The sequence below is a fragment of the Dreissena polymorpha genome, chromosome 1 (assembly GCF_020536995.1).
Source record: "Dreissena polymorpha isolate Duluth1 chromosome 1, UMN_Dpol_1.0, whole genome shotgun sequence".
NCBI classification, from domain to species: domain Eukaryota; kingdom Metazoa; phylum Mollusca; class Bivalvia; order Myida; family Dreissenidae; genus Dreissena; species Dreissena polymorpha.
In genome coordinates, this window is record NC_068355.1 from 62,821,212 (window position 1) to 62,841,128 (window position 19,917).

The window sequence follows — 19,917 nt, forward strand, 5'->3', positions numbered from 1 at the left end:
ATAGTTCGAAACATTGCCGCCGGGGGGGGGGGGGGGGCATTTTTCCTAATATGGCTATTTATGTCTCTAGTTAAACCTTGTTAACACTGGAGATGCCACAGTTATTGTCTGATCACAAAACTTGATCAGAAGATTTGTCCCAATTAAATCTCGAAAATGGGTTTTGTTGGTTGAAAAACCTTATATTTTATTATTTTCCTTATATGGCTAGAGTATAAAACTTTGAACACTCTAAAAGTCACATTTATCATTTGATAAAAACCTTATATTTTATTATTTTCCTTATATGGCTAGAGTAAAAACTTTGAACACTCTAAAAGTCACATTTATCGTTTGATCAACACGAATTTCGAAAAAATATCACCAAGGGGCGGGTTTCCAGTTACTTGAAAAACATGGCCCACCAGGGAGGGGGGGGGGGGTGCAGTTTTCCTTATGTTGCAATATATGGCTATGGTAAAACCTTGTTAACACATTAGAGGCCACATATTTATTGTCAGATCTTCATGAAACTTAGTAGAAGGATTTGTCCAAATGATATGTTGGACAATTTTTGCAAATGGTTCTGGTTGGTTGAAAAACATGGCGGCTAGGAAACAGGGCATTTTTCCTTATACGGTTATAGTAAAAATGTGTTATCACTTATGAAGTCACATTTATCTTCATGGAACTTGGTCAGAACATTTGTTTTAATGACATCTTGGATAAGTTTGATAATGGTTCCAGTCTATTGAAAAACATGGCTCTAGGGGATATTTAAAGTTCACTTTTCATGAGCTTGGTCAGAACATGTTTTCTGATTATATCTTGAGCTACACAGAAATGGTCATTTCCTTTGTCTCTCAGTTGAGCGACTTTGGACCTTTCAGGTCCTCTTGTTTATCAAACAATTGCAAACACATTGTTATAAGAATGTTTAAACAATTATTCAAAATGATTCTCCATTTTACAAAATACAATGGTTACTATTTATGATGTATTTTAATTATTCTTGTTCTCTGTTAGTGATCAATAGTTCTACTTACAGTACACTCCACGCGTTTTCCCCAAAAAACGCGCTCCCTCCGCGGGTTTTTTCTGCTAGCGAGTGTTCACGCGGCGTTGGAAGAGCGAGGTGAACTCGATAAAACGCTCGGCGTTACGCCGCGTTCGCTAATTCCCGCGGCGTGTATTACTTTAGGCTAGTCGGTAAATGCAGACACTTTCCGTTCTTATCAGTGATCGCCGCGCAACGCCGCGTTAGCAGTGTGCTACTGGGCATGCCAAAAAATAAAAACATTGTTATAATAAATTGTTTAAATACTGTAGTACATGTATAAAAAAGATAATTGTATAGAAAATTAATACGTATAAAAATTATGTTTTTTAATTCACAGGTACGTCTACGATATGAATTAGTCTAATATAATACATTTGACAAATTAATATTTAAATCATAACACATACGACACAAGAATTAATGTTCCGTAAAATTTCCAAATGAAAATTCGTAATCCGAAACACACTACGATTTTTAATTGTTAACACGACGTTTACAAATGCTTCCAATATACAGTCATGTATATTTCCCGACAAAAGCGCGCGAAAATTATGCTGCAATGTACAAGGTCAAGGTACAATGTATACTCCTGCAAAGCGTGCGTGTATTGATTTTTTTATACAAACTTTGTAGCGCAGAGAACATTGAATTTTGTTGATTTCGGTTAAAAGTTTCTTTGGTATTTATTAACGAAATTATATCGCGAAAAAGTTGATATTTCCTCTAAAATAATTTCAAATCGAACACGCCGAATCTTTATCGTTACGGTATTTTAGTAGAGTAATTATTTTAACACTAATTGTATAGTAAACTGATTAAAGAAGACATCTGGGCGGAACTGGATTTTAAGTGTTTGACGTTATGAAAAGACGCAAAGCTTGTCTACTGACCTATTGTGTAGACTGCTGTCTGCGGTGTTTTGACAAAAGGGATTAACATGTGTGAATGTCACTCTGCCATAATTACTGGTAAACATTGTTTAGAATGTCGACGCAACAAGAATACAACTGTGAATATTAAATGCAATTATCAACTCAATAGTTACCACCTTTTAGCAATCAATGGAATAACCTACAAACAAAGAGAAAATCAATGCATTAGCGAGCAGAGAATTGACTTTGTTCCGACAATTAAAACCATTCCTTATGCATTCGTTGAACGTGTTTACTTGAGTAAGTTATGCCTGTAGACAGGAAGCGGCTTTTCTTTGATTACGTCAAACTGTCAATTCACACAGATTTGCGAGATTTTTAGGGTCCTTGGTCATTTGTATACATGTTCAGTATAGAAAATCACCTGCTAACATGAAAACTTTGGATTAAATTATCAAAATAAAAACAATGTTGCAAACTGTGTTTATATTAATTGGTAAGTATTAGTTAAAAGACGACGTTTTGTGTGTCGTAAATCAACGAGTTTTCTATACAACAACAACTACTTCTACAACCACGTCGGGATCGATCTATCTTGGTTGTTTTTTTTATTGTAAATATTATACTACATGTACATGTATGTACTTGTAATAAATGTAATTTTATTTGAAAATCAGGAAGTCAAACAAAATTAAATTGATCGTTATCTCGTAAAACGCGGAGTTTCCCCCGCGTTGCCAACGCCGAGGGCCGCCGCGTTGACTTATCAGTTTTGCCGATCGTTAACCGCCGCGTCCAAAATCATGCAAACGCCGCGTATAGCGGGATTTTCTTAATCTCCCTCCAGGTCGAAACCCGCGGAGTATGGAGGGAAATTGGGGAAAACGCGTGGAGTGTACTGTATAGTTCTACAACAACTGACATAATATTTTACCCAAAGATTTCTTTAAATAGCATACATTTACAACTAGAGATTTAATCACTGTTTTGATTTCCAACAGTTTTGAGTAGGTTATCCAGTATTTTCTTGAATTTATATTAATTTTAATGTACAATGTACATACATGATAAAAAGGATATGCTTTAGAAATTCAAATTATAAGTGTCATTTCTTTTACAGACACAAAGTTCAAAATTGACATTCCTTTTTAAAAACAATGAATGCTTTACCATGATGGTTTTGTGAATACACAGTTGTTAAGACAAGCTCCTTTTGCAAATCAATTTCTTTCTGTTGAAGTTTCCTAAAAAAATGTTCTATTCAATATCATCTATTTTTTACTGGTAAAGAATGATAACTGTCAACAAAAGACAGGCTAACTTGCTAAGGGATTTAAAAACCAAGGTGCCTGTTATATGTAGGTCAAAAGCATCTTGTATCTCAGAACAACATTAATTGTAATGCTTATGCAGGCCTGGTGGGCACGTAAAATACATATTTGTTCAGGGAACTTCTTGGAAACAACAGCCATCCTGGAGAGGTGATATCATAGAACATCAGGTTTAACTTTACCAACAGGAATGTTGAATAAAGATTTATCAACAGGGTGAATACTGATGCACTGTTACACTGGTGCAGAGTTGTCATCATGAGTATGCATTAATAGGACATTGTTGGTCTTGCAGTATCCACAAAGATGTGAAATTGATCTGATTTTAGAATAATTGTAGTATTTAGGAGGGGTGATTATACATGAGCCACATCTGCAGAAATGGGAAGACAGTTTAGCTCCAGTTATGCCTCTGCATCCATTGTCTCCAGAGCTGCAGATAAGCTGCGTATTTGCATAAATACGCAATCAAAAATAGGTGGAAACGCCTTTTTTCAAAATCTGTGCGTACCGGTACGCAAAACAAATCGCCGATACCCAATTAGAGCCGCCTTCTATGCGTAATGAAAAATCCCGTTTTGTTTTGGCCGTTATGACTCGAGTCTTTATCGACAAGCGATGTTTTATCTGGTAACGTATTTACCAATCGTTTAGATGATAACACATGCGAGTCAAACAAATTGGCCTCTCGAGGCAGACGAAAAGTTCCGCAAAAAATACAAAAAAGACATATAGATTCTTTTGTCGTGGTAAATAAATCTAAAACAATTGCAAAGGGCATAGTAAATGACATTATTAACTCCATGTTTTGTTCCATGGACATCTGCGGTAGATTTTAGATGAACTTGTTGATGGGGTGCACATTTTTTTTTGTTGATGGGGTGCACAGAGGGCTGGACCAGTGTTGGGATAGTATAATAAAGTGTGTAAAGACCGAAAATGCAAAAAAAAATAATAATTAATTATAGCAACAAGGGTTTCAACTAAAAAAATTATTTTCTGACAGCCATCAATCAGGTATGTTTAAGCTCTCCAAAATAAGATTTTAAGTGCCTTGTGCTGTAAGTTGTTATTGTTTATTGATAGAGCTATGTCTTAGCTACGTCTAAATGCCAAAGTGGTTTATTTGTATTATTTTTTTGGCAATGCAACCGGACTCTGATTGATGGCTGTCAGTAAATAAAAAAATTTAGTTGAAACCCGTGTTAATATTATTATATTTAATTTTGGTTTTGGGCATTTTCGGTCAAAATACACTATATTATACTATCCAACACCGTTCCAGCCCCCTATGATGGGGTGTGTTGCGTTTCCAAAACGAAAGTACTGGCCCATATTGGAACAAAAACAAGCAGAATCGCATTCAATGAGTGGGTTGAGAAATTCCATTGTTGAATCTGGTAGCAGAAAGATGGAACACTATATTGCAATTGAATACATAACAGTGACTTTATGTAGGTACGGTTTTGAGAAGCTAAATTCATGTTTTATTGCAATTACCCAATTCACTTGTTTGTTTTGGTACAAATACCCAATTATTTTTTTAAATGAGCGGGTATGATACTTTTGGATACCCAATCACGTTTTCCATTACCCAATTCATTCTTATTTTGAAGGGTATTACCCAATTACCCCAAAAAGCTTATCTGTAGCTCTGATTGTCTCTGATGGGGAGTTGATGTATTAACTACTTCAGTGCTGGAACCGAATTTTGAAGGCCTTTGCAAACAGTTTGGATCCAGATGAGACGCCACAGAACATCAGGATCCTAACTGTTTGCTATTCTTATAGTATTCTTTGAAAAAAATCGAACAAAATGCATTTTTTTGAAATTCAGCAGACAACATTTTAGCAGACAACAAATTTCCCAGCATGCAAAGTGTTAAGAGACCACCAAACCTTACTAGTTGAGAGATAGCTCCTTACTAGTCTATGTTAATGCCCAGGCTTGTTTTGGCACTCTGCAGGCCGCATAATACCCAATTTCCCAAGAAAATTGTCTTTATGAAATTAAACTTCACAAATAAGGTAAGTTGACATAAGTTAGCATTTTATTGTTATTTTTTAACTTTTACCCAGTCGCAAAATGGTGGCAGCTTCCACTTAAAAGGAAATCCTGCTCTCAATTCATTCATGATTTGTTGTTCTCAACAAATGATGATCATTGTACATTATGACTCCTTAAAGTTTTTTAGTGTTCATGTTTAATTTAGTTCATGGGATTTACATGCACATACTTCATTGATGGATGTGATCCTTGTGTATTCCAGCTGTTCTCAGACAGTTGAACAGAGACCAATCGTTAAGGCCTCCACAACCAGACAGCCCCATGGGACTCATCCTTGTACACCACTTATATCTGTACTACAAATGTATGCAGTACTGCTTCCTTAATTATTCATCAGATCTGACCCTGGCTTGTAGCAGTAATGTTTTCCTTTTTTCTGGAGGCATATGGTACTGATGCAATTGTTCAATACACTAAAATAATGTATAAAGTTGATTATATCCGCATGATTTGATGTTTTATAACTGTTTTAACACACATTTCTGAATTAATGACATAAGATTATCATGAAATGGAGTTAATAATAAATTGCAAGTAAATTTAGTAAAGTGAAGGATGCGAAAGAAGTCAAAATAATTTTCCAATTTAAATACAAGTGTTTCAAAGCTTCTTAGATAGATAAACTGCGGTAACATTTAAGTGCTTTTCCTCACCACTTTGGGAATGGTAGCGGTACCAGTCAAATTGGGTAAATAAGCGGCTTTTTCATCCAAATTGGGAAATGTATTAGTTATGCTAAAAACTATACAACATGTACAACTAAAAAGTTGCATATTTAAATCAAAGTGGTTAGTGATTTTCTTCGAAATCCTGTTTTAAGTAACACTAAATGAGTTTATTATGCCTCCCTTCGAAGAAGAGGGGGTATATTGCTTTGCTCATGTCGGTCTGTCGGTCGGTCCACCAGGTGGTTGTCAGACGATAACTCAAGAACGCTTGGGCCTAGGATCATGAAACTTCATAGGTTCATTGATCATGACTCACAGATGACCCCTATTGATTTTGAGGTCAATAGGTGAAAGGTCAAGGTCACGGTGACCCGAAATAGTTAAATGGTTTCCGGATGATAACTTAAGAACGCTTAGGCCTAGGATCCTGAAACTTAATAGGTAGATTGATCATGACTCGCAGATGACCCCTATTGATTTTCAGGTCACTAGGTCAAAGGTCAAGGTCACAGTGACCTGAAATAGTAAAATGGTTTCCGGATGATAACTCAAGAACGCTTAGGCCTAGGATCATGAAACTTGATAGGTAGATTGATCATGACTCGCAGATGACCCCTAATGATTTTCAGGTCACTAGGTCAAAGGTCAAGGTCACAGTGACCCGAAATAGTAAAATGGTTTCCGGATGATAACTCAAGAACGCTTAGGCCTAGGATCATGAAACTTGATAGCTAGATTGATCATGACTTGCAGATGACCCTTATTGATTTTCAGGTCACTAGGTCAAAGGTCAAGGTCACGATGACCCGAAATAGTAAAATGGTTTACGGATGATAACTGAAGAACGCTTATTCCTAGGATCATGAAACTTGATAGGTAGATTGATCATGACTCGCAGATGACCCTTATTGATTTTCAGGTCACTAGGTCAAAGGTCAAGGTCACGATGACCCGAAATAGTAAAATGGTTTCTGGATGATAACTGAAGAATGCTTATTCCTAGGATCATGAAACTTGATAGGTAAATTGATCATGACTCGCAGATGACCCCTATTGATTTTCAGGTCACTAGGTCAAAGGTCAAGGTCACTATGACCCGAAATAGTAAAATGGTGTCCGGATGATAACTCAAGAACGCTTATGGCTAGGATTATGAAACTTCATATGTACATTTATCATGACTGGCAGATGACCCCTATTGATTTTCAGGTAACTAGGTCAAAGGTCAAGGTCGCAGTGACAAAAAACATATTCACACAATGGCTGTCACTACAACGGAGAGCCCATATGGGGGGCATGCATGTTTTACAAACAGCCCTTGTTAAAATTATCATTTGTTTAACTGAAGCCATGCTCAAGAGTATTAACTGTCTAAATCGAGACTCTGAGCCTCCTGTTCTCTAGGATGACCTTTGACTAAACCAGGTTTGGGTCTGTAGAATCGACCTTCGATGAAACGTTGCTATAATCAACATCTGAGTACTATTTACTGGACTCAATTTTTGTTACATAATCCCAAATTTTAGAAGTCAGCATTGTATACATGTGCGATTGAAAATCAGTAACGTTCATTTGTTTGTAGTTTACACTGAAATATGTAACATACTATTTAACAAGTAGTATAAGAGTATGGCTCCACGGCACTTAAGATGCGAACGATTTCTCAATTTTTAAGTATTTTTAAGCTAAACATTATGATAAAATACCAATTTTCCAATTAGAACATTTCACAAATCACATTTTCCCAATGTAATAGTTTATTGGGCTAATTTTTCCCAATTGGGCTGTTCGTTTTTTTTGCAAGACCTATAGAAAACGAAGAGGAATATTCTAGTTTCCTGTGCAAAGAAAAATTGAAGAGAGCGGAATATAAACAGTAATTTTGTGTTTATTTTGTCAACACTCTTACATTAAACATTATGTCATTGTCATGACATTGTATTCAGATAGAAATAAAACAGGTTTTCAAAAACTGGAATGTTTACCAAAATAATGATGGAAATATTTCCCCCATGTTATGGTTCTGTCATGCTATTAAGGCATAATACTAATGCAGGGTTCTCATGAAATAGTTCTACGGATTCATGCCTTCTCACCTAAACAACAGGTAGTGAACACACAGGCATGCTCATTTTACAACTGTTTGGGCTGTTCAGAGCTCATAAATGTCTTAAGTAATGTTCTAATCGAAACTAATGCCAGGATTGTTTTTAGCTCACCTGAGCACAACGTGCTCATGGTCAGCTTTTGTGATCGCCTTTTGTCTGTCGTCCGTCGTCCATTGTGCGACGTCAACATTTGCCTTGTTCACTCTCTAGAGGCCACATTTATTGTCTAATCTTCATGAAATTTGGTCAGAAGATTGGTTTCAATGATATCTTGGATGAGTTTGAAAATGGTTACGTTTGCTTGAAAAACATGGCTGCCAAGGGGCGGGGCTTTTTTCCTTTTTTGGCTATATATGGCTTTAGTAAAATCTTGTTAACACTCTAGAGGCCACAGTTATTGTCTGATCTTCATAAAACTTAATCAGAAGATTCATCCCAATAATATCTAGGGCGAGTTCGAAAATGATGCCGGTTGGTTGAAAAACATTGCCGCCAGGGGGCGAGGCATTTTTCCTTATATGGCTATAGTTAAACCTTGTTAACACTCTGGAGGCCACATTTATTTTCCGATCTTCATGAAACTTGCTCAGCAGATTTGTCCCACTGATATCTTTGATGAATTAAAAAATGGTAACCTTTTCTTGAAAAACATGGCTGCCAGGGGCGGGGCATTTGTTCTTATATGGCTATAGTAAAATCTTGTTAACACTCTCGAGGCCACATTTATTGTCCAAACTTATTGAAACTTGGTCACAAGATTCATCCCAATAATATCTTGGACGAGTCTGAAATTGATGCCAGTTGGTTGAAACACATGGCCGCCAGGGGGCGGGGCATTTTTCCTTATACGGCTATAGTAAAACCTTGTCAACACACTAGAGGCCACATTTATTGTCCAATCTTGATGAAATATGGTCAGCAAATTTGTCTTTATGATATCTTGGATGAGTTCGAAAATGGTTACATTTGCTTGAAAAACATGGCCGCCAAGGGGCGGGGCATTTTTCCTAATATGGGTACAGTAAAGCCAATGCGACACAAGCGTAATCCGCGGCTACGCCACAGCCAGAAATTTAGTACACGAGTGTTCACGCGGCGTTTCGCCGAGTCTGTTTTAACCTCGCATAATTTTGCGGAGTAAATCCGCCGCGTAAATACGCGGCGGATTGAGTGAAGATATGCACCTACATGTACATTTGTGTAGCATAGAAACCTAGATTTACATCAAGATATCACTTCAAGTCTGCTTTCAGATACTTTCATCTCCTCCCTGAAAAGAAAAAATATATAGATAGTACGTTATATGCAGGCAAAACATTTAAATAATATTAATAAGTAAATACACATAACACACACCATATTAAAACTGACAACCAAGTAAATTGAAAGTTCATGTACATAGTTACAACCATAAAATTATTTGATGAAAAATTGCGCAAAATAACTCATTTTGAATTTGAATGACTTGAATACTATGTCTGGTTATCCCCACGCTTTTTGAAAAAAAGGTGGGGATATTGTGGTTATCTCCGCCGTCCGTCCGTCCGTCCGTCTGTCTGTCCGTCCGTCCTGGCCACTATCTCCTCCTACACTAAAAGCACTAGAACCTTGAAACTTACACACATGGTAGCTATGAGCATATGTGCGACCCTGCACTATTTGGAATTTTGATCTGACCCCTGGGTCAAAAGTTATAGCGGTTGGGGTGGGGCCGCGTCAGAAATTATCACTCATTTTTTTAGGTTATTTTACATTTACTTCTTTATTTCTACACCGATTCACTTCAAATTGATACTGGACCTCTCTTATGACAATACGGTCAATCTCAACCATGCATGGCCCCATTCCCAACCCTGGGGCGCCCCGCCCACATAGGCCACACCCACCAAAAATTTCCATTTACTATAATTTTTTCATTTCTACACGGATTCACTTCAAATTGATACTGAACTTTTGTTATGACATTAGGGTCAATCTCAACTATGCATGGCCCCAATCCCAACCCTGGGGCGCCCGCCCACATAGGCCACACCCACCAAAAAATTCCATTTACTATAATTTTTTCATTTCTACACGGATTCACTTCAAATTGATACTGAACTTCTCTTATGACATTAGGGTCAATCTCAACTATGCATGGCCCCATAACCAACCCTGGGGCCCCGCCCACATAGACCACACCCACCCAAAATTGCCTTTACTATAATTTCTTCATTTCTACACCGATTCACTTCAAATTGATATTGAACTTCTCTTATGACAATACAGTCAATCTCAACTATGCATGGCCCCATTACCAACCCTGGGGCGCCCCGCCCACATAGACCACACCCACCCAAAATTGCCTTTTACTATAATTTCTTCATTTCTACACCGATTCACTTCAAATTGATACTGAACCTCTCTTGTGACAATACGGTCAATCTCAACTATGTATGGCCCCATTACCAACCCTGGGGCCCCGCCCACATAGACCACACCCGCCCAAAATTGCCTTTTACTATAATTTCTTCATTTCTACACCGATTCACTTCAAATTGATACTGAACTTCTCTTATGACAATACGGTCAATCTCAACTATGCATGGCACAATTACCAACCCTGGGGCGCCCTGCCCACATATGTCACACCCACCCAAAATTGCCTTTTACTATAACTTCTTCATTTCTACACCAATTCACTTCTTATTGATGATGAACTTCTCTTATGACAATACGGTCAATCTCAGCTATGCATGGCCCCATTACCAACCCTGGGGCACACCTAGGTCAAACATTCGGCGTGGGGATACGCGTCGGCCTCTGCCGCGCCATTTCTAGTTTTAAATGGTTTTGCTTGTTGCACAGATAATTTGCATGATCACATATATATTAAAATAGAATTTGTTAGAAAATATATGATTATGATAAAGATGAACATGTGAATACAAACAAATAGAGAATATGAGCAAGTACCTCAAACAAAATATGCTGAGCAGCCTCGCGAACTAAGCTTTTGAAGGAAAGGCAGCCAGGCTACGCATCTCTTCGAAGTAAATGTAAATTCGCTGTTCTATGTTGTGGTGCGTAAGAGAATGTCTGTCTAATATGTTTTTTCTTAGGTGTAATAGTAGTTTGCATACCTCCATGGTCCATGTGGCATCCGATATCTTAAAATAGATAATAAATTATATAAATAAATATTAAGTATTATAGTTTGGTCATATGAATTTTAATATTTGGTATTAGAATTTAATTACACAAGTGTCCTTAAGTAAATAGAAATAACATGTTAAGCTGCACAGTGACAATAATAACATTTTATTTTAGTAGCTATATGTCAACTGTTGTTTACCATACAATATATTACAACCAAGAATGTTAAAAGTAATTAAAAAAATCATCAGATACGTATTAATGTATTGTTTTACAGCCGTATTGCTATAGGTGTTATAGTGGTTAAATTCTCCACACAGTTCTTTTTTTCAATAAATCAACATTAATATACCCCACCCACCATAAACATTGATTATTGTGTATTCAAAAAATGTATTCATACGGCTAACAAAACATCAAAATCAATATTATACATATTTAAAAAAGTTATCAAACACATCCAACGATTATTTCCAATATTATTTTAAATGATAATTGATTTTCTTACCTAAAACGATGGATTGACAATTTGCTTTTACAACGGCAGTAACGGAATATCTAAATTACGTTGAAACCGGAAGTCCCTGTAAAGCGCCTTTGAACGCACATCTCGAATATGAAAAGGGCGCTTATATAATATGAATGTGGTATAAAAAAAAAATGATGAGTGGGAATGTTGTGTTTGTTCTAAGAAGCTCTCTTATCCAGGGGCCGTATTCCAGTAGCTTCTTAAGTTAAAAAATAACTTAATTTGAAATATTGCGCAATATTTTTTCTTATCTCCGCCATTTTTTCTTTAAACATAAAATTTCACTTAAGTTAAATTCTGGTAGCTTCATAAACTTAATAAATTTCTTTACTCTGTGTATCTTTTCTCATATATTTAAAATTAAGTTTACTTCCTTTAACTCTTAAAGGAATTTCTAAAAGAGCAATACTGAGCATATCATGATTTGTTTTTGACATTTCAAATTTAACTTAAAAAATTTATTTAAGAAATTTCTTTACTTAAGTGAAAACTTAAGAAGCTACTGGAATACGGCCCCAGGTTTTGACTTGTATCTCTCTTTGTTAACAGCGAGTTTTTTGCAATTGTGAATAACAAAAAAAGTATGATCTTATGCACTATATTTCATATTATATCTCTGTACAAGAGTGTGCAATTTCATTGCATGTGCACATGAATAAATCAATATGTCCTTTATGTCTCTTCTATGCAAATACCAACAATATAAATGGGCAAAATTGCATTGAAAATGTGCATATCTATTTATTTATAAACTGTATAAACATGCATAACAAATTATTTTCAAAGTCAGAGTATACCTCTAAGCCAAATATCTATTTAAGAAAGATATTTTTGTTCATACAATGGACAGACAGGCTGCTAGCTGTTATAAGATGTGGACACCCAATTATTGTGATGTCTGTCTGAGCAAAATGGTTTCAAAACGAAAAGAATTCAAAACTTGTTTGATTATATTTATTATACTAAAGTTTTATTACATGATTCGTATATAATTTAAAGGGACGCTTTTACTTAAAGCTTTGACAACTTGATGGCATTATATAGTATTTTGTTGCTAAATCTGCATGCAGTCCGCACAGGCTAATCAGGGACGACACTTTCGGCTTTTATGACAGTTTTCGTTTAAATGAAGTCTCTTCTTAGCACAAATCCTATTTAGGTGGAAAGTGTCGTCCCTGATTAGCTGCACAGGCTTATCTGGGAAGACACTTTAAGCACATGCATTATGCCCAGTTTTCTCAGAACACAACTCATTTTATGATAATATAATATGTAGCCCATTTTTACAGAGTGAGCCTAATATGAAGGTATCCACTTGTCCAGATTTATGTTAAGTCATATGAAATGTAACTAATTGTTGATGAAAGCCTAATATAGAAGAATGTCAAGTGTGTTTCACTTGTGTGAAAATGGAATATGCACAGAGTGAACCTTAATTTGCACTTGCAGGAATTTTTTTTTATAAAATGCAGTCCTTTAATTATGACATGGAAATGATTAACAAGGAGGTACAAATCAAATGTTGCAGAAAAAACACTTTAGTACACAACAAACACACACAATTTAACAAAACTGGGATCATCCCTTTAAATGTTAATGAACAGCACATGGGTGTGCATGATTATACATGTAAGTGGTTTTAATGAGCTCTGAACCCTATACTTCATCTTGAATCCCTGTGGGACCTCACACATGGCCCTGAATTATTCAAGACCTACAAGAATGTTAACAAGAATCTTAGTGTAAATCTTGAAAAAAATTCAAGAGATTTCAAATGTGAATGTATATATCGTTTTATAACTGTACTGAACTTTACTTTTAAGTTAATGCTTTAATATTGGGGCATATGATAAATGTATTGAACAGGAATGAAGATTGAAAATGACAGAATAATTTCTCTTAACTGGCCTTTACCCTTTATGTTGTGGTAAATCAAATAGTATTGGTGCAAGATGCCTGAAACTTAAAAGCCAACATGTTAGCCTGCATGTGCAGTTGCGGTATTCAATATTTTAGTTTGAATCCTTTTATAAAATTTTGTTCGATCATATGTCACCTGAAACCAAAAAAGCATTGCTGGTAGAGGGCTGAAAGTTTACAGACATATTAAAAAGCTTGAAAACATTGCACGCCTCGATATTTTGGTAAAGATATTTTCTACAGAACAGGAGTAATGAAACCTTTGTCTTTTTTTAATGACTTTTTTAATTTGTGTTAGTTTAAACCTATTTATTTTAGCATGATTGCATCGAAAGCCCCAGGCTTATTGAAACGCTCTGGAGTCCATTTCCTTGGCCTAGAATCAGTACTAACCAGTTCTAAAGAACGCTCTCACGTATGGATCGAACTTGTAACCTCCCGGTCGCTAGGCGGACACCATATCCATTACACTCTGGCGACCTTTTTATCCCCTACCGGTTTCACCGGAGGGTCTTATGGTTCGCGCCATGTGCGTCTGTCTGTCACACTTTTCTGGATCATGCGATAACTTAAAAGGTTCTTCATATTTTTTTATGAAACTTGAAACATGGATAGATGGCAATATGGACATTCTGCACGTCATTTCATTGTGTTCCTACGCCAAAAATTCTGGCTGCTATGGCAACAAATATTTATAAAAAAAACACTCTGACAATGGTGGAGCCGGTAGGGGACATATATTACCTGGCAATAGTCTTGTTTAACTTGTGTTTTGCATAATTTCTTAAAAAGTATTGCTGCTAAGTGGCTAAAATGTAGGAAGCACAGTAACCAGCATGTGAACTTGCACACCTTACTTGTTTGGTTTATTTTTCCCCAAACAACATATATAGTTTCCATGGTCTCTCTGCTTGTCTAACATACCTTGAGAATCAATCAAAAGGGTGAAGTTTGTACAAACACTGAGTAATTCAAAACATGAACACAGCAAGTGTTAGCAAATTCAAGGTGATGAAAGCTCATTAAATAGCTATCCAAGTGGTCAGGGACTCAGGGGGTGGGATATGTGATGATGAAGAATGATCCCCAGCATCCAGGGGACTCCAGTTATCATAGCACCAGGTGGATAAGTAAGCCAGAAGGGATGCTAGAAAACATTGTGTTGGTTATTCATGGGACATTTACAATTGTATTACATTGTAAAGCAATGGCAACAAACACTAAATCTTTTGCCATGATTGCCCAGCCTCATGCTTTCAATATTTCATATACTTAGGATTTAATGCATCAGGGCTTTATTTGGCTAATGTTATAGCTGTCAACAGGTCATATTCCCTATTGCAAAAAAATCATTGTTTCCAATTCAAGTTAAATATAAATTACCAATTGATTGTTTAACTATTTGATATTTAGTAATTATGAGATGATAATTTGTTAGGTATATTTAATGCATACCTATAATTATGTCTGTGATATTCACTTGTATGTAAGTGTGTTTTTTCTCTTTTATTTTAAATGTTTATTCATCAAACACTTTTATGTTCCCTATTTAAAGTATGGCTCATCAATTCATTTTGCTGTCGTGTTGGCCAGATTTCCAAAATAATGAGAAAAAGCCCTGTGTGTTTTCTCAGAAATTGCAGAATCCTATCTAAAATTTTAGGGGCCATTGGCAAGTGTTCCTCTGCTAATTTCTTTCCCTGGCAAAGGGTATGTCTGCTACACTTATTTAATCCTTTACCACTTAGATACCTATTTTGAGACATTTGTAGTCTCTTTGAAAGTTAAATTTAATTAAAGACTTTTCTTATTAGATACTGACAAGCAGCAAACAGCATAAAACCTGAACAGACTGGCGTTACATTGCACTTGCAGGCTGTTCTTGTTTTATGCTGGTTGCATAAGCCTTTTCCACTTTGCTTCTGAGTGGGAAAGGGTTAACCCTTTGCATGCTGGGAAATTTGTCGTCTGCTATAATGCCGGCTGCAAAATTTCTAAAATTAGCATTTTCTTCGATTTTTTTCAAAGAATACTATCAGAATAGCAAACAGTTTGGATCCTGACGCCACGTTCTGTGGCGTCTCATCTGGATCCAAACTGTTTGCACAGGCCTTTAAAATTTGGTTCCCGCACTGAAAGGGTTAAGATCTCTAGGCCCATGTTGTCCTATGGTGGTATGGAGTGGGAAAGGGTTAAGATCTCTAGGCCCATGTTGTCCTATGGTGGTTGAGTGGGAAAGGGTTAAGATCTTTAGGCCCATGTTGTCCTATGGTGGTATGGACTGGGAAAGGGTTAAGATCTCTAGGCCCATGTTGTCCTATGGTGGTATGGAGTGGGAAAGGGTTAAGATCTCTAGGCCCATGTTGTCCTATGGTGGTATGGAGTGGGAAAGGGTTAAGATCTCTAGGCCCATGTTGTCCTATGGTGGTATGGAGTGGGAAAGGGTTAAGATCTCTAGGCCCATGTTGTCCTATGGTGGTTGAGTGGGAAAGGGTTAAGATCTTTAGGCCCATGTTGTCCTATGGTGGTATGGACTGGGAAAGGGTTAAGATCTCTAGGCCCATGTTGTCCTATGGTGGTATGGAGTGGGAAAGGGTTAAGATCTCTAGGCCCATGTTGTCCTATGGTGGTATGGAGTGGGAAAGGGTTAAGATCTCTAGGCCCATGTTGTCCTATGGTGGTATGGAGTGGGAAAGGGTTAAGATCTCTAGGCCCATGTTGTCCTATGGTGGTTGAGTGGGAAAGGGTTAAGATCTTTAGGCCCATGTTGTCCTATGGTGGTATGGAGTGGGAAAGGGTTAAGATCTCTAGGCCCATGTTGTCCTATGGTGGTTGAGTGGGAAAGGGTTAAGATCTTTAGGCCCATGTTGTCCTATGGTGGTATGGAGTGGGAAAGGGTTAAGATCTCTAGGCCCATGTTGTCCTATGGTGGTATGGAGTGGGAAAGGGTTAAGATCTCTAGGCCCATGTTGTCCTATGGTGGTATGGATTGGGAAAGGGTTAAGATCTCTAGGCCCATGTTGTCCTATGGTGGTATGGAGTGGGAAAGGGTTAAGATCTCTAGGCCCATGTTGTCCTATGGTGGTATGGAGTGGGAAAGGGTTAAGATCTCTAGGCCCATGTTGTCCTATGGTGGTATGGAGTGGGAAAGGGTTAAGATCTTTAGGCCCATGTTGTCCTATGGTGGTATGGAAATGTTTGTTTTGGAATCTTGGGGAAAATGTTAAGTGGTAACCTACAATGCTGATTAATTTGTTAAGACACGTTTTCATTACACACAGCAGAAATTCATCATTATGAAGCGAACGCTTGAGAATATATTTAAAATGGTCAAAGTTGAAGCATGTTCCAAACCTGCTAGTATTGTGCAAGTAATTGTTATCATTAACCTATATATATGTTGTAGCGGTTTCATATCCAAGCTACAGTACACTCCACGCGTTTTCCCCAAAAAACGCGCTCCCTTCGCGGGTTTTTTCTGCTAGCGAGTGTTCACGCGGCGTTGGAAGAGCGAGGTGAACTCGATAAAACGCTCGGCGTTACGCCGCGTTCGCTAATTCCCGCGGCGTGTATTACTTTAGGCTAGTCGGTAAATGCAGACACTTTCCGTTCTTATCAGTGATCGCCGCGCAACGTCGCGTTAGCAGTGTGCTACTGGGCATGCCAAAAAATAAAAACATTGTTATAATAAATTGTTTAAATACTGTAGTACATGTATAAAAAAGATAATTGTATAGAAAATTAATACGTATAAAAATTATGTTTTTTAATTCACAGGTACGTCTACGATATGAATTAGTCTAATATAATACATTTGACAAATTAATATTTAAATCATAACACATATGACACAAGAATAAATGTTCCGTAAAATTTCCAAATGAGAATAATAATTCGTAATCCGAAACACACTACGATTTTTAATTGTTAACACGACGTTTACAAATGCTTCCAATATACAGTCATGTATATTTCCCGACAAAAGCGCGCGAAAATTATGCTGCAATGTACAAGGTCAAGGTACAATGTATACTCCTGCAAAGCGTGCGTGTATTGATTTTTTTATACAAACTTTGTAGCGCAGAGAACATTGAATTTTGTTGATTTCGGTTAAAAGTTTCTTTGGTATTTATTAACGAAATTATATCGCGAAAAAGTTGATATTTTCTCTAAAATAATTTCAAATCGAACACGCCGAATCTTTATCGTTACGGTATTTTAGTAGAGTAATTATTTTAACACTAATTGTATAGTAAACTGATTAAAGAAGACATCTGGGCGGAACTGGATTTTAAGTGTTTGACGTTATGAAAACACGCAAAGCTTGTCTACTGACCTATTGTGTAGACTGCTGTCTGCGGTGTTTTGACAAAAGGGATTAACATGTGTGAATGTCACTCTGCCGATTTGGTCCATAATTACTGGTAAACATTGTTTAGAATGTCGACGCAACAAGAATACAACTGTGAATATTAAATGCAATTATCAACTCAAAAGTTACCACCTTTTAGCAATCAATGGAATAACCTACAAACAAAGAGAAAATCAATGCATTAGCGAGCAGAGAATTGACTTTGTTCCGACAATTAAAACCATTCCTTATGCATTCGTTGAACGTGTTTACTTGAGTAAGTTATGCCTGTAGACAGGAAGCGGCTTTTCTTTGATTACGTCAAACTGTCAATTCACACAGATTTGCGAGATTTTTAGGGTCCTTGGTCATTTGTATACATGTTCAGTATAGAAAATCACCTGCTAACATGAAAACTTTGGATTAAATTATCAAAATAAAAACAATGTTGCAAACTGTGTTTATATTAATTGGTAAGTATTAGTTAAAAGACGACGTTTTGTGTGTCGTAAATCAACGAGTTTTCTATACAACAACAACTACTTCTACAACCACGTCGGGATCGATCTATCTTGGTTGTTTTTTTTTATTGTAAATATTATACTACATGTACATCATCATGTATGTATTTGTAATAAATGTAATTTTATTTGAAAATCAGGAAGTCAAACAAAATTAAATTGATCGTTATCTCGTAAAACGCGGAGTTTCCCCCGCGTTGCCCACGCCGAGGGCCGCCGCGTTGGCTTATCAGTTTTGCCGATCGTTAACCGCCGCGTCCAAAATCATGCAAACGCCGCGTATAGCGGGATTTTCTTAATCTCCCTCCAGGTCGAAACCCGCGGAGTATGGAGGGAAATTGGGGAAAACGCGTGGAGTGTACTGTAGTGGAAGGTTTAAACCCTTAAGCACTTAGATGCATATTTTGACACATTTGTTACAGTCCCTTGAGAAAGCTGCATTTAATTAAATACCTTTCTTACTAAATTTGAGTTTTATAAGCCTCATTTCCAACCTCTACTTACTGATGAGCAGCAAACAGCATAAAACCTGAACAGACTGCAAGTTACTCGCATGTCTGTTCTGGTTTTATGCTGGTTGCAAAAGCCATTTTTACTTTGATTCTGATGGGGGAAAGGGTGCATTGTATAATTGGATACAAGTATAAAGTTTTAAGGCACAAACTAATATGCCACATAGATGTTATTGAATGTCAATGACAAGTTTGAGATAATTTGATACACTAAAACTTCACAATCATTGATTTATTTAAATTATGAATAGATCACTAATCACAGCAACTTATAAGTCATTCATTGGACCGATAAATCAATAAAATATCATGATATAGTGGATGTTTACACACTGTAAATTGTGACTGAGAGCCCAATGTTGATATGAGTTCAGCTCACTTGTAGCAGCTGTATTGGGAAGTGTATATATTATTTTCTGGGGATGAATGATGTTTCTGGTAAACCTTGGGTGTCTATATGCTGATCTAAAGTGGATGTTCATAGTTTAAGAAATACTTGTGGATGTTTTGTGCTTGTAGACTTGAATATCTGCTCAGACTTCTGTGTAACATAGTTTTGGTGTAAATTAGAATACTTTGCAAGGAATTTCTTGGGATATTCCAGCAATGGTGGGTTTGCCTGTTTGTTTTTACAATGTTTAATTTTATTCTTGAGTACTTGTGGAATTTTTTTTGGGTACATTTTGCAACACTTATAAATTATTATTTTTTTATGTCCACCACTATAGTAGTGGGGGACATATTGTTTTTGCCCTGTCTGTTGGTCTTTCTGTTGGTCTGTTGGTCTGTTTGCGCCAACTTTAACATTTTGCAATAACTTTTGTTATATTGAAGATAGCAACTTCATATTTGGCATGCATGTG

General features: G+C 36.7%; 2 protein-coding genes across 7 annotated transcripts in view; both read left to right on the forward strand.

The window, feature by feature from the left end:
- The window catches only part of LOC127832139 (2-amino-3-ketobutyrate coenzyme A ligase, mitochondrial-like), a 217,978-nt gene that overhangs the window by 177,530 nt on the left and 20,531 nt on the right, over positions 1-19,917 (forward strand). The gene's annotated exons all lie outside the window — the stretch shown is intronic.
- LOC127832087 (dihydropyrimidinase-like) overlaps positions 1-19,917 on the forward strand; it is a 74,949-nt gene that overhangs the window by 19,884 nt on the left and 35,148 nt on the right. Inside the window, exon 1 of one of the 6 annotated variants that reach the window (XM_052357343.1) lies at positions 19,450-19,663. The exons of the other annotated variants lie outside the window; for them this stretch is intronic. Coding sequence (XP_052213303.1) covers positions 19,661-19,663 — 3 coding nt within the window. The 5' untranslated portion in view covers positions 19,450-19,660. Of the gene's footprint in view, positions 1-19,449; positions 19,664-19,917 lie in introns of those variants that run through there. 6 annotated transcript variants of the gene reach the window in all.